This window comes from Trachypithecus francoisi, unplaced genomic scaffold (genome assembly GCF_009764315.1).
Source record: "Trachypithecus francoisi isolate TF-2019V2 unplaced genomic scaffold, Tfra_2.0 Lachesis_group6, whole genome shotgun sequence".
NCBI classification, from domain to species: domain Eukaryota; kingdom Metazoa; phylum Chordata; class Mammalia; order Primates; family Cercopithecidae; genus Trachypithecus; species Trachypithecus francoisi.
In genome coordinates, this window is record NW_022681471.1 from 29,247,282 (window position 1) to 29,262,545 (window position 15,264).

The window sequence follows — 15,264 nt, forward strand, 5'->3', positions numbered from 1 at the left end:
TTGTGGAAAGATTTTTCTCCCTTCCTGCATATACTTCAAAAGCCCCGTTATAGATAACCAATAAATATTGAAGAAATGTAGACCCAGTTGAAAATGCTTTGTGTGTGTGTGTGGTTGTGAATGTTGAAGCAGAATCTAAATGCTATTAGCAGGGACTACTTTTCAAATCAGCACGGCAGAACCCCTCCTTTCGCTGCCTGTGCTTAAAAAAATTAAAAATTATAATTACCAAGACAATAATCAAAGAGTCTTGTGTTGAGACAAAACATTCTTCTTGAGTAATTCAGCTGTGCTTCACAGGGCTTACAACGCCTGTAAGTCACAAGATAGGACAGTCCCCTTAGTGGTCTCCTAATAAAGTTCAATTCTTCTGCCTTGCCTAGGGCACTGAAGTAAGTTGTCACTCTCTCTACTCCTCTTCTTTTATATTTACTTTCTTAAAGAGGTTTAAATTAATGTTAAACACTTCATTTTTTAAAAAGAATTCCTTTTATCCCTCAAACTATCTGTAATGGGGATATGGCCAAATATCTGGAAAAGAAATCTGGCATCTGGCATTGGGGTAAGACTCAAAGACCTCATCAGCTAACTGATCAAAACTAATACAAAAAGAGACAATTGACTTCTTATATGTGATATATAAGTTTTATATCAATGTGTTCTTAGAATAAATAAAGTATTTGTCTTAAGTCCTAAAATAATCACTGTAGTTATGCAGGCTCTGATATAGTGAAATAAGAGATACGATAGAGATAATGCAACTCTCTCCTTGGCAAATACTCTAATGACAGTTTTGTAAAATTATCCTTTGAACTTATTGCCTTCATTCACATTATGGTGTCTCATTCTGGTCTGGTGCCTTATTTCTTATTTTAATATGTGTCTTTATGCCCTATATACATGGAATTAAAACAGTACCATTTCCCCGTCAACTGTCCAAACATATCAAATTGACATGGATTTAAATTTTTTGGGATTCTAGAATTACTGCCTATTTCCAGAAGAGAGCATTTAAGCTCTCATAAAACCTTCTACCAGCATGGTAAATGATCTCCACATAAAATCAGAAAGTTTTGAGATTATCTCATCTCTGTCATGATGATTTCTGCAAGGTTTCTGGGTGTGGTATACATCTCATGAAAGGATGCACTATACAAGTCAGCCTCCAGACCTGGCCATTTTCCAAAAGTTTGCTTGTTTCGGAAAGGGTGGCATTTCCTCCCGTGTTTCTGCCCTGTGTAGGTAAGGGAGGAAGCTGAGTTTAGTGGTTAGTGCAATAGGCTGAGTCAGCAAGTTTAGTTTCTTATTGTTGATGTGATTTGGTGAAAACCTTTGTCAAACCAACTCTGTCTAAATGATAAAAGAAGTCTTTGTTCTCTTATATGTAACTTTTGTAAACTTCATTGTGACTAGTGTCTGCGTTGGTACTGTTCTGAAACTCTGAAACATCTCTCTGGGATTTTTCTGCCTTGTATTCTTTCAGAGAATCAAGAAACCAAGAAGCGGCAAAGCAAGAAACAAACTAAACCAAATACCACGGCCTCAGCAGCCTACGCACACAGGTACATGCACAGGCATATCACAGGTTATACACGACCTGTCAGGGCCATTCACTCAGGTGTGAATAAGAAAGAAGGCCTCTGGAGTTGTGCCCAGATAAACACAAGAGCCTTGCATAAAGTTCAGCAAATGAGAGAGAAAAATTGTCCATTATGGTATAAATAAAATATTGGACCTTTAACTTTTCCATTAGGATTAACTTTAGAACAAACGTCTCCCCTTCTTCCACCATCAGACATTAACGTAAAAAGGGGAAAAATGTGATCCTGTTAAAGTGCCTATTGGGGGCAAAATATTTTGTGGGGTAGAATTTTCCTTAGCCAGGTGCCTACTACATTCTGTAACTTTGTTAAGCCAGCTTTGTCTGCAGCTAGGCATTACATGGCTTATGTCACATCACAGGCTAAGTACTTTAAGGGATTTAACTGAAGGATAAATATTTAAAAACATTTTAAAATAATTCTATTACATCAATGGAAAATAATGTTTATTGAACCACGGTTAACAACACCAAGATATTTTCAAAAGGTTAAACATTTATCAAGAGGAAATTGATAAAGGAAATAATAGAGTTGAAGTAAAGTTAAATACTATGAAGTAAAAAAAAAAGTGAATCTATACTTATTTGAGTTTTAAAAAACAAACAAATAATGGCAAGAGAATACTGTGTTATATGATTCCATGTATAAACTGTTTTGGGTGTTTATGCATATAAATGTATAAATAATTATTTGAATGCATCTTAATAAAATATTAATATCAATTTTCACAAAACAGAAATCCAGCATCCTAGTTATTTTCTAATACTTTTAAAAGTCTGCAGGCAGAGAGAACTTTGGAATTACTTTTTCTTCCAGTTCCACCTTTTAACATGAATCTGTATCAGGTTAAATTTCCAAAACCTAGTGGAGAATGATCATTTCAGTGCAGCTTTCCAAATCACTGTAGCATTTCTCTGGGCAACAACAATAAAGCCGTCCACTTGTGTTTTTGGCATATGTGCTTCTACTTCTGGTTGGAATATATAGTTTTGGAGCTGCTGTCTAAGGAAATCAGTTTTCAAATCAAGAGAGTTAATAGTAATATTCCAGATGTCTCTTCTAGCAGCATGCATTTTGCTCCCTGCCTTTCCTGATGGAAGAGGTCCCTCTGTTCCACTGATTATGGGATTGTAAGATGACAGCTAGGGAAAGCTCAGAAAATGAGAGAAACAAATGAATCACTTAAAAATACCATCATTTTAATGGCAGCCTTACTCAGGACAAGTAAAAATGTCTGCAGGGCAATTAGAAAAGAATTTTATTTTATTTCTTCCTATCTCTTAGTGGAAGGACTAGAGGGCTGGCCCCAGGCTGTCTTATGTTATTACAATTTGGTCCCTGTAGTATTAGTATAGAGTGAGCTTGGGAAGAAATGAGTTCATATTATGTTTGTAAATGTTGCGTGTGATCTTGTTTCATCCTCTGAAGTTCATAAGGCAGGCTATCAGAGATGCCCAATGTGTGTGTGTGTGTGTGTGTGTGTGTATGTGTGTGTGTGTATGTGAGTTACTGTTTTTTTTGTTTTTTGTTTTTGAGACAGAATCTCACTCTGTCACCAGGCTGTAGTGCTGTGGCACGATCTCGGCTCACTGCAACCTCTGACTCCCTGGTTCAAGCAATTCTCCTGCCTCAGCCTCCCGAGTAGCTGGAATTATAGGCATGCACCACCACGCCCAGCTAATTTTTGTATTTTTAGTAGAGGTGCGGTTTCACCATGTTGGCCAGGCTGGTCTCAATCTCCTGACCTCGTGATCCACCCACCTCGGCCTCCCAAAGTGCTGGGACTACAGGCGTGAGACACTACACCCGGCCAGAAGTTAGTTTTTAAAATTGCCTTTATGACTTGACGTCACCGAAGATTGAAGGGGAAGTGACATGACTGTGGCAGTCAAGTCCCTAAATAAAGGATGATGTGCTCTTGCTGGCTGCCGTCTTTGCCCCATTGGATTTAAATGGCTTGGAGACCAATTGGCCGCTGGCCCCACAACCCTGTATTGTACGAATATCAAGGGTAGCCTTTGTTGGGTCTAGATAACATTTTCAGTATAAGCAGGTTAAAGAAGTTGATTTTTCTATGCTGCTTTTATAGTTCCACTTTTAGATAATCAACATTTGTGTGCTGCCCTGAAGAACCACCTCACCAAGTCCTTCATGATGCCACCAGTGACCATTTGGGGAAACAGAAAAAGTGGCATGCCAGAACTAGAAAATGATTTGTACTTCCTTATGCTTAGAATATCCAGCTCCCTGTCTAATCAGATTTTCAAAACAACTCAATTTCCATACGAATTACTCATTGGCTAGGAATTGATAAGCATTAGAAACCACAAACCAATCAGAATGTGGCAATACCTTTGCTCAGAATTAAATGTTGATTCAAATCAGCTCTGGTAATATGATGCCCTTTAATGAAATCATCATTGAATGATTTAGTAGATGCTTTCCTAGTTTTTGAGAAAGACACAAAATAAGTGGGAGATGGGGTCTGGGCATAGGGGCAATGAATATTTGGGCACACTTTCTGCCTCTGTGCTGATAAATCTCTTCATCTTTTCAGAGAGCCTCCTTTTGCCTGCAATATGGATGAATGGCCTTTGAAAGTCTAATGGGAATTGATGCCATTTATTGATTACCATTTAAAGCACAACTTTCTAATCTCTAATTGTTTTTAAAAGAAAAATGCTTTCCAGTGGAACAAGTATCTCTTATCTGAGGGTCCAAGTCTGGTGTCTTGATGTCCTAAGTGGTTAATTACTTCATATAGAAACTCTGGTGTTTTGATATCCTAAGTGGTTAATTACTTCATATAGAAACTTCTGGTGTCTTGATAGCCTAAGTGGTTCATTACCTCATATAGAAACTTCATGCCTATTGAGATGGTGATCATAAGCTCTGTTGAAGGTTGATATCAAACCAGATTTCCATGGAGCTGATTATGTGTTGACTACTCCTCAGATGGAAATCCCTGGCTTCTAGCCCTGATAAATGTGATTTCATGGGGGCAGGAAATTGTTTCTAAATAAGCTTATGGGACTGCCATAGTTGTGAGGGTCAAGGCCAGATTAGTTCCAGAGGGTCTTCATGTCATTTTGATGCTCCCAACATTGGACCCTTCTTCCCAGTTGGGGATTATGATCTGCTCAGTAAACAGGTGGTAGAGGTGAGATATGGATATTTTGAATCAATGAGAATTCTTGAAAGGGTCCCAGGACTAATACATTCTCTTTCAGGGAGTGAAAACAGTTTGTGGTTAATTGCTATAATGTCAAGAAACACACTCTTCCTGGTTTACTGTGAAGTAATTGGACAAATCTCATGACAATACATGTATAAATTATTTCTTATTGATTATTTAAAAAAGCAGGTTTAGAACCACCATCCGTTTACTCCTGGCCTTTGAGGAAAAATCAGCAATTATATCTGTCATGAAATAACTTGATTATTGGTTGAAGAGAGTGACTAACTACTCCACCTACTACCCAAGTGGCTTCTGGATCATTGCTACAACTAGTTACTGTGGTTACAGTAGCAGGCAGTAGTAATATTATAGAATGTTTCCATTTTCTAATCCAAATCAGCATGTTTTTCTTGTTGGGGTAACTGAAAAAACATTTTAGTTCTTAAAAACTCTACTAGTATTCTTCCTTAATAGTCCTGTTACCACAGAACAAAGATCTTGATGGTTTATGTAAAAGCGGTTTGTCCCTCGTATTATCCTTCTATCATTTCCTCCTTTCATCTTTCCTCTTGACAGACTTTATATAGCTTTATTAACTTTTGCTAGTGAAAAATTTACTGTTTCCCCAATAAGATTTTGCTTATAAGGAGCAGAGGGAATAAGTCTACCCAAGACATTAAAACAATTATCAGCTGTCCTGAAAATGAAATTATCACCATGTACACAAATACTTGATACAATTGTAATACATCTCAATAGACAACCAACATTTAAAGCAGAATATATAATTTCTTATAGTCCATTACTCCTCAGAGTCTTACAGTCAATTGCCTAACTTCTGTGAACCTCTGAGACATAAAAACACTGCTTTTGTAAAAGCTAGAAAGCAGAATAAATATTGTTTAGTTAAATCCCCTCATTATTCAAGTGAGGGGCCTGAAGCTGGTAGAAGTTAAATGGCTTGCCCAAGGACAAACAATCACTTTGTGGCAGGGTTGGGATTCAAACCTGGTAGTCCAAACTCAGTGCTCTCAACATGCAACTTGTTATGTCTTACTCAAGTCTTGGTTCTAAACAACAATGAAGTAGATCACCAACCAAGCAGCCCAGTATTTAAGATGCTCTCCTTTGATAACATTCCCACTCTTACCCAACTCTCCCTTAAAAGCACTGTGAACTTGCCTTTGTGAGAAGATGATAAAATAAAAATCAGCAGGCTCAATTAACTGCAAAGCACTTACTCTGAAAAATTCTTTTGTTGAACCAGAGTCCAGGGTCCCATATGCAATTTCAGTCTGTTTAGCTAAGTCTTCAGCACTCTCTATAGGAGAACCATCCTCTCCACAGTCAGGAAAGCAGCGAGATTGGCAGTATAGGAAGAAATTATGATCAGGGTGAAGAACCACCAAACCCCTCCAACAATGCGCCCGGAGAGTGATCTATAAAACAAAACAAAAACAAATCCAGACCCAGAGGGGCCAGATCTAAGTTTAAGAAATCCTTGTCTTTATTTCTGGAAAGAGGAGTGGTTTAAGTATAGCTGATGAAGGAGGGAAATAGATGATGTAAGGGAATTAAAACATTAAACAAAGGTCACATGTTAACAGCAATAGCCCATGTCATGATGGCATATTATGATGGTGCATGCATAATACTCGTCAGGCCTATACACGTTTCAAAGCAGGATTTTCTTTTTTAAAAATTAGGTGGGGTCTCTCTATGTTGCCCAGACTGGACTTGAACTCCTGGGCTCTAGCTATCTTCCAGCTTCAGCCTCCTGAATAGCTGGGACTGCATGTGCACTCCCAGCAGGATTTTTCCTTTTAATCACAGGAAAGAATATATATATATATATATATATATATTTTTTTTTTTTTACCATCTCCTGCTTCCATAGGTAATAATTTAACTTACTGAGTTCTCTTCCTGTGAACTTTGCTGGGCACACCTGTAGAAGCAAGTGGTTTTCAGCCTTGGCTGCACATTACAATCACCTAGAATCTTAAAAAAAAAAACTCATGCCCAGGCCCACCAATTAAATCAGAACTTGGAGGTAGGACGCAGACATTTAGATTTTTTAAAGCTCACCAAGCACAACCAAGGTTGAAAACCACTGCTATAAGGTAATGTCATGAGAGAAACATAGTCAAAAACCTCTTCTCACTTGAAGATAAATGGGTAGGTGCTGGAAAATGAGCACTATTCACTTTGAGTTTAATAAATTTAACAAAGATATTGCCATTTTGTGGAGTTGATCATCCAAGAGGCAAGGAGCTAGACGATAATATTTGTTATCATCTTCATATAAATAGCTGTTGGGGTCCAGGAGATTAGAAACTTTCTCCTTTGACAACTAAGCCTTAACCACACAAGGCAGACTCCAAGTGAAGTAGGAAACTACCTGTATAGTCAGACTAGAGGCATTAAAAGGCTTGCTTCCTCCACACCCCTCTCCACCCCCATGCACAGAAAATGAAAACAAAATCATCCTCCTGGTCTGATGGAGAAATTCTGTTGGAATCACCCTCTGTGTTGTTTTCAGGAGGCTTGGTCAAAACGTAACACATTACTTCAACAGCACCCACTGTTTATTCAATTAGTAGGGAACGGGAAAGTAAGTTTTAATAAGGTGAAATTTTTGTTCTTAAATGTTACTGTGCATCAGCATTACCTGAGGTGTTTGTTAAAATGCAGATTCAGAATAGCTGAATGCCCAAGAATCTGCACTTCTTAAGCATCACAGGTGATTCTGCTGCAAGTGGTCTGCAGACCAAACTGAGAAACATCGTTCTTCTACATCAGTGATTCTCAGTTCTGCCTGCATATCAATATCATCTAGGGAGCTTTAGTCAAAACACGTCAAAACAAAAAGACAAAAAACCTTGCCTAGGTTTCATCCAAGACCAATTAAATCCTAACCCTGGGGGTTGGGACTAAGCAGCAGCAGTTTATAAAACTCCCGAGGTGCAGACAGCGTTGCAAGTTTGGTCCTACATCATGAGTGTTCCTCAGAGACAGGGACCATAGGAAGTTATTGGACAGTGTGAGGGAATTGAATGCTCAGTGATGGGTAATGGCTTGTATTCAGGAAACTTCATCTCCTTCACAGTGTTGCTGAAGGCTGGCTCTGTCTGCAGAAATGAAAATCTGCTCCCTAGGTTTTATAAAACATTGCCACATCATCCTTAGGATAATTCTGCTGTGTGGCAGAGCTCCATCCTAGTTATGCTATGTTCTCCCATGCCCAGAAAAGCTCACAGGAAGAGAACCCACTCTGTCATAAAGTCAAGAATAGGCGTAGGAGCCTGGCATATCTCTAGGCTCTGTGGGAAGAGGGTAGTTCTGGGCTGAGAGCCGGCAAATCAAGCTCTTCTCTGTCTGTACCAGCATTTCACCACTTTGAAGCAAATTTAAATTCCTGTGTCCCAAGATAACCTTTTTCTGGCCTCTGGAAAACTCAGTTGTTTTAGATGCTATACTCTGATTGAATAATTTTGGCAGGTATTTTGATAAATATTTATTATTGGTTGACTATAACAAACTGATTTGATTTTTTAAAAATCTGCAGTTCCTGTTGGTCCCTGGATTCCTAAGACAACCCTTATTTATTTCCTGAGCATGATCACTTTTAGCTTTTTGAATTTGAAAATCTGCTTTGCAGCAGATTTTTCTAACAGTTACACTATCTCAGGATTTCATCTGGGAACATTTCTCTTTTAATCAGAAGTAAAAACATCTGGATGAATCACAAAAGAATGTGTCACACTTCTGAATGTTAAAAGTATACAGAGTGTTTTGATTATGCATTTATACCTTTCAGAGTCTTTCTTCATTGTTGCTACATACATTTAATTTATTCTGAACTGATCTGACTCTAGAAATAATTTTGCTATATAAAAGATTAACACTCCAAAGAAACATCCATAGTAATAGAGGAACAAAAATGATAACAATTATAGCTAATACTTACTGAGCACTTCTTGGGGGCCAGACTCTGTTCTAATTGCTTTACCTGTGCCAACTATTTTAATTCTCTATCCCTATGGTTAGGTACTATTTTAAAGATAAGCAAACAGAGGTATTTTACAGGTAAAGAAACTGAGGCACAGAGAGGAGGATAGAAAATAAAACATTTAAACTTATACACTAGGAGAGAAATACTCACATTTTTGTAATATAAAATACCCGTATTTTGTATAAGAAAATCCAAAGTGGTGTGTAAGTTATAGAAGGTACAAATTTTCTACAAATGCTGAGAAATATAGTAGCATGAAAACCAAACATATTTGTATAATTATTGTTTTTTATCTGTTGTTCATTTGGGACAGAACGGTGACTGTCATTTTTATTTGGAATGATGAGGTTTTGCCAGACCAAGGAGAAAACTGACTTTGGAGTAATTCCAGAATCACAGTTTGCTATGGAAAGAGGTATATTTTGCTGTTGTGAATACTAATGGTAGTTCATGCATTGTCTACTTGACAATGTGGAGAAAAATACAGTAATTTATGGAAATTACACTGTGCCATTGTATTGAGGCTAATGGACTGTGGCTGTGTCAGTCTGATCTAAAATCAAGCCTGCACATCATAATCTGGTTATTTTGGCCACTTTAGTACTGATTCAGATCATCATGTGGTTGATCTGAATGACTCAGCTGTTGGTTGTTGACATGACTGAAAATAAACCTAAATGCAAAATGGTCATTTTCATGGCCTCTTGTCTACATAGTTATTGACTCTGGCAATTTTGTGGTTAATGTCATGATATACCTATGAGCGTGGAGAATTTGGGTGATTACCCACATAGAAATGGCATAACAGTATCTGCATACCTCAGCAGAGATAGAAAAGGAGCTTTAGTGGAATCAGTATAGAATGCACAAGCTTGCATTCAACATTCTCCCCTCAAAACAGTAGTAGCTTAGACAAAAGATTTGATGGAATTTCCACCACTTTATTCCCTTGTTTAGCATAAGTGCCTCAATCCTTTCACTGAGAAAAAGTGCAGTGGAACCTACAGGGAAGAAGCTCTATAGGCATTTTTACATTTACCTTTTCTCATTAGGGAAACTATAGCCACTTAAACCCACATTTCACATGGAGGCTATATAAAAAGTGACTTATGGGTCAATCCATCACATTTTATAAAGGATCTATTAAAATAAGACAAGACTTTATAGTTGAGTTAAAAAGACCTGTCATTTTCCAGTATCTTTCCCTCCATTAATGCAGCTACAAAATGTTTAACATTCATTTCAAATAGTTTTGTTGCACAAGACAGATTTCAAGGTTAGCATAATGAAATGGCTGTAAAATGCTACACATTTAGTGTTTATAAAAGTGCATTATAAGAAGCGTATCATACCTTTTGAGGAAATGTAAGAGGAGGCGTGAAGTTAATGAAAGTAAATTAGCAACAAGAGGAAAACAGGCATATAAAAGCACTGCAAAATACGTACATCAAATAATATACAATGCTGTTATCTGCAATCATAAAGAACTAGAGTTTCTGAGTTAATAATAAAATGTATTTTATGACCTCTGAAATGATAATAAAAGTGAGCTATGTGCTATAACCTTTATCTTGTAAGTACATTTTATAATCTTCACTTTACTAGCTTTACAAGATGAAGAGCTGGGACTGCAAACTGCTTCTCTTTTGTACAAACTCTTTATCATTCCTCTTTTTCTCTTCTTTCTTCCAAAGTATGCATCATTTCTACACTCCATTTAATGCCATGTCTGTGACAGATTTTTAAAAATGTGCAGAATCAATCTTTGGTTCTTATAGTCTTCTCTTATGGAATAAGTAACCATGTCCCAAAGACTGAAAACTACAGCTTTTAGCCAGAAAAGCCATGAAATAGTTGTAATAAAAATTCTGCTATTACCTCATTAATTTATTATCACATCACTACTACTTTGAAGTGAATGTGCAGTAAGATAAAGACAGTGGTCATACATCAGTAGAGGAAAGGGTATGCTTAAAATATAGCCCAAATTACTATTGTCTTTGATCTCATTTATTTTATACTCTTCATGTCTTTTATTATTCTGTACATACTTTACATTTTAAAGGAGGATCTACGTGTCGACTAATCTGGACAGATCCCCTGCCCACTTCAACAAAGTACTTGATAGCTTGAAAACTTAACAGGAGAGTAACACCTTTGGAAACATCTGTACACAGTTATCAGGTTCAAGTTCATCTGTTCTTTCCATTTTCTCTGTAATAATTCCCCCAACTCTCATGTCTTCAATTTATCTAGCCCTCAGATGTCCCTGCAGCTGCACAGAAAGTCAGCAGGGGGAGCATTTGTCTGGAAGGACTTGGATTCTGGACTGCTTAGTGGTTCTATCCAAGTTTTACAAAGGAAATAAATTTCATATTAAAAATAAAGTTACAACCTTCAGCCAATACCAGTAAGACATAGTAGAATAACACAATAAAAATATTTGCAAGAGGGGTAATCTTTAACAAGAGCAAGTTCAAGAAGGAATGTTGCTGGTTATTTCTCATCAGAGGTCAGCTCTTTGATACTAACTGGTATTTCAACTGTATTCCCAAGGAGTTTTAGGAACTAAAATGCAAATGTTATATTAGTTGTTAGTATTTGTGAAACTAGCATGATTATGTGCAGCAAATTTAATAATGACAATAGCTATCATTTATTGAGAACTTACATGCCCAGCACTGTGCTTTTTATTTTACAGATGAAGAACTGAGGCTTAGCAAGATTTAGTGATTTGCCCCAGGTTACACAACTGCTAAGCAGATTGTGAATCTAGTGAGGCTAACTCCAGTGCTCATGTGCTTAACCACTATGCTTCTTCCACTGCCTGTCTTCTCCTTCCCCACTCAGGGGGAAAAAGGTTGAATTGAATCTCCTTGCACCTTCCACCGACTCCTCCTAATAAATCATTTTGTATGTGGATAAAACCTCAGCTTATTATATTGATTACCTTCTCTAGAGTTAGCTCAGCCTCAAGCTTCATGTAGAACAAACTTATTCCCTCTGAACAATTATGGTAGTTCAAACCTAATATTGACATAGACTCTTTAAGCTTCTAGGTAGCTGTCAATAATTTGGTGAAAATGTAATGATGCCATCAGTTTTTCTCGTGATGTCTTGTTTCTGATTTCCCAGTCTTTTACTTTGAGCATACACACACTCGATAATATTTTCAAAGCTCACTGCCTACTTTCATTGAAAACCAGAAAAAAGGTAGAATTTCTTTAGAGGTTGAGAGAATGGAAAACAGCTCTTCTGCCTGAGCATGAGGAGAGGAATGGAACAAACAGTGCAACTTCAGGTTGGTAGTGGGAGGCAGTATAATGGAAATAATCATACTGTTGCCTCTGAAAACCTCCATGACCTTGGATTTCATCACATCATCCTTTGGGTGGTGTTCCCTTGTCTGTGATGTGGGAAAAAGCAGCATGAAGTGGAAGGAGCATGAGTTTTGGAATTGGAGCTTGGTTTGTACTCAGGCTCTGCCAGTAGTTGTGTGACTGGGCAAATTATTTAATCTGACTATCACCTTCTTCAACTTAAAAATAAGTATAATGCCCTCTCTGCAGTGGTGTTTTGAGGATTAAAATCCACGTGATAATGCAGGTAAAGTGCCTACACACAGTGGGAGCTGAGAGAAGGTGGTTGTTTTTCCTCTGCCCCCAGTAAATGGAAGCAGTTGGGCTAATTTATGTCTGACATTTCCTCCTGCTCTAATACTTAAATTCTGCTTTAAAATGTGGTATCATAATTTCTTGAATTGCTTCAGTTTTGAGAAAAGTCAGAGTGTATAATGCATGCTCACATTCTGGGCTTTCTGAAGAGTTTGCATTCCAACCGTGGCCATTAAACAGAAATAAAGTATACTGCTGGTGTTTGCAGTCAAGGCAACCACAAATCTTACAGTAACAACTATGTTATTATCAGAAATATCTAAATCTGTTAATAGTTCTAGAACACATCACAGTGATTGCTGTTATACAATTGAGCACAAGCATATAATGAGTAGAGCTCTCAAGACAAGGAGAAACGTGTTTCCTCTTCACTAGTATATATAAGAAATATGCTAAGAAGTATAACATTTTATTAAAAGGCTTAAAGGTATAATTTATTTCGAAGGACACACAAAAGACAGTATTGGAGGAGGGATCACCCATATGGTGGAAAACATAGAGCTCATAAAGGCAATAATTTATTACTTAAAAGTATAGTAAGAATAATACTTGTTACTCTAGGCTAGTGTTCTGTAGGTTGTGTGCCCTATTTCTGGGCTGAATTGTAACCAGAATTTAAAAAAAATGACACAATAGAAAATATCAGAGTGTATTGCACATTGTAAGGGTAAAGTATGGCGAACTTTTGGTTATATACATATGTGTATACTGAGTTGTGATGGAAAATTTACTTCTTACTGTGGGTCATGGTAAAACATTTTGAAAGCCATTGCTCTTTATGACAGTGTCCAGTGTAGTATAATAAAACATATACTTTGAAAAAAAGCACTTGATGTATCTCAGTGCCAAAGAAGAGCCACAGCTTAAATTCTACTATAAGACATTAACAAACCTGTTCAACTTGTCATTTTCAGGCCATAATCTTTAAGTTATTACTTAACGAATCAATATACATAAATACTTCTAAAAATGAGAAGAGACTTTTTGAGTATGCAGAGTAGTATGCAGCACTCCAATGGGGATACCACAAACTTAGTTCTAAAAATTCACTTACAGAAACCAATAAGATCTTTAGCCTTAATGACTCTTTAGTATTGTCTCAACATAGATTACCAGCCATGTTAAAAATCATTGAATTATAGGATCATTCAGAAACCATAGTCTCTTGAAGTGAACATTTAAAAAAATAAAGGAACTAGCAAAACAAACTCCCAGATAATACGAAAAATGATACACATTCTAAGCACAAAAGGAACAGGGAGTGAAATAATTTGGAGAATGTAATCAAGCAGATTGAGAAAAGCCAAAAAATGTGTGACTTCGATAAATGAGGCATGCCCCATACAGACTCTTTTAAAAAGCTGCCGAATATGGTTACCAATTAGTTATGCTGCAAAGCTTCTTTTTAAATGTTTTATGCTCCAAGTGGATAATCTCAAAATGAAGTATGCTGTAAAAACATGGTAGGAATTTCTGAGTCTTTATATTTCACATGAAAATCCCTAATATGTTTGTATAATTGACTCTGGTCAGTATTTGGATTAATATTCAAGTTTACCAAAACCTACAACTTTTTTGTCTCAAAATATAAAGATGTTACATTCACTTACAATGTATTATAATTAAGAATTCACCGCCATATTTGTTTAGGTTTAGACTAAGTTTGTGAGGCTCAGGACATTCAAGTTCAATATTTTGCTTTTCTTAGATAAAACTTGCATACCATAAAATTCACCAATATAAGTGTATGATCAGTGATTTTAGTAAACATAGTTGTGCAACTATCATCACAATCCAATTTTAGAGCATTTTTATCACCCTTAAAAGTTCCTTCATGCTCATTTGCAGCTAATCCTTGCAGGCCTAGGACTAGGATAAGGCAAGTGAAGCAACCCCCCCACATGCAAAGTTTAAAGGGGCATCAAAATCTCATTAATCAAGATGAACAGAATTTTAGTCCAATATTTAAAAAATTAATGCATAATATCAAAATTTTAAATAAAGCTTGGATGTGATCCCTGTACTTGCTTTACTCAGGCTCAATTGCCTCACCCTAATACTGGCCCTGATTATCCCCTCTCTGCTCCCTTCAAGCTCCTGGCAACCACTAATATACTTTCTGTCTCTGTAGACTGCCTATTCTGGACAAATAGAATCATACAATGTGAGATATTCAGTAAATGGGATTCAAATGGCATGATATGTGGCCTTTTGCATCTGGCTTATTTCACTTAGCATAATTTTTTTTTTTTTGAGACAGAGTTTTGCTCTTGTTGCCCAGGCTGGAGTGCAATGGTGCAACCTCGGTTCACTGCAACCTCCGCCTCCCAGGTTCATGCGATTCTCCTGCTTCTACCTCTCAAGTAGCTGGGATTACAGGTGCCCACCACCATGCCCAGCTAATTTTTTGCATTTTTAGTAGATACAGGGTTTCACCATGTTGGCCAGGCTGGTCTTGAACTCCTGACCTCAGGTGATCCACCTGCCTTGGCCTCCCAAAGTGCTGGGATAATAGGCATGAATCACCATGCCTGGCCCAGCATAACATTTTTAAGTTTCATCCATGTTGTAGATGTGTCAGTAGTCTGTTCTTTATAATTGGTGAATAGTATTCCACTATATAGATATATCATATTTTGTTTATTTATTCACGAGTTGATGGACATTTGGGTTGTTTCTACTTTTTTAATATTATAAAGTTACTATGAACATTTGTGTATAATTTTTTTGTGCGAATATATTTTCCTTTCTCTTAGGTAAATAGCTAAGAATAGAATTGCTGTATTATATTTTAAG

General features: G+C 37.0%; 1 protein-coding gene across 1 annotated transcript in view; it reads right to left on the reverse strand.

Moving 5' to 3' along the window:
• Nucleotides 1-15,264, reverse strand: part of LOC117077858 (glutamate receptor 3-like) — a 334,953-nt gene that overhangs the window by 63,046 nt on the left and 256,643 nt on the right. The window contains 2 exon segments of the mRNA XM_033201429.1: nucleotides 6,021-6,112; nucleotides 6,115-6,218. Of these exon segments, the coding sequence (XP_033057320.1) occupies nucleotides 6,021-6,112; nucleotides 6,115-6,218 (196 nt within the window).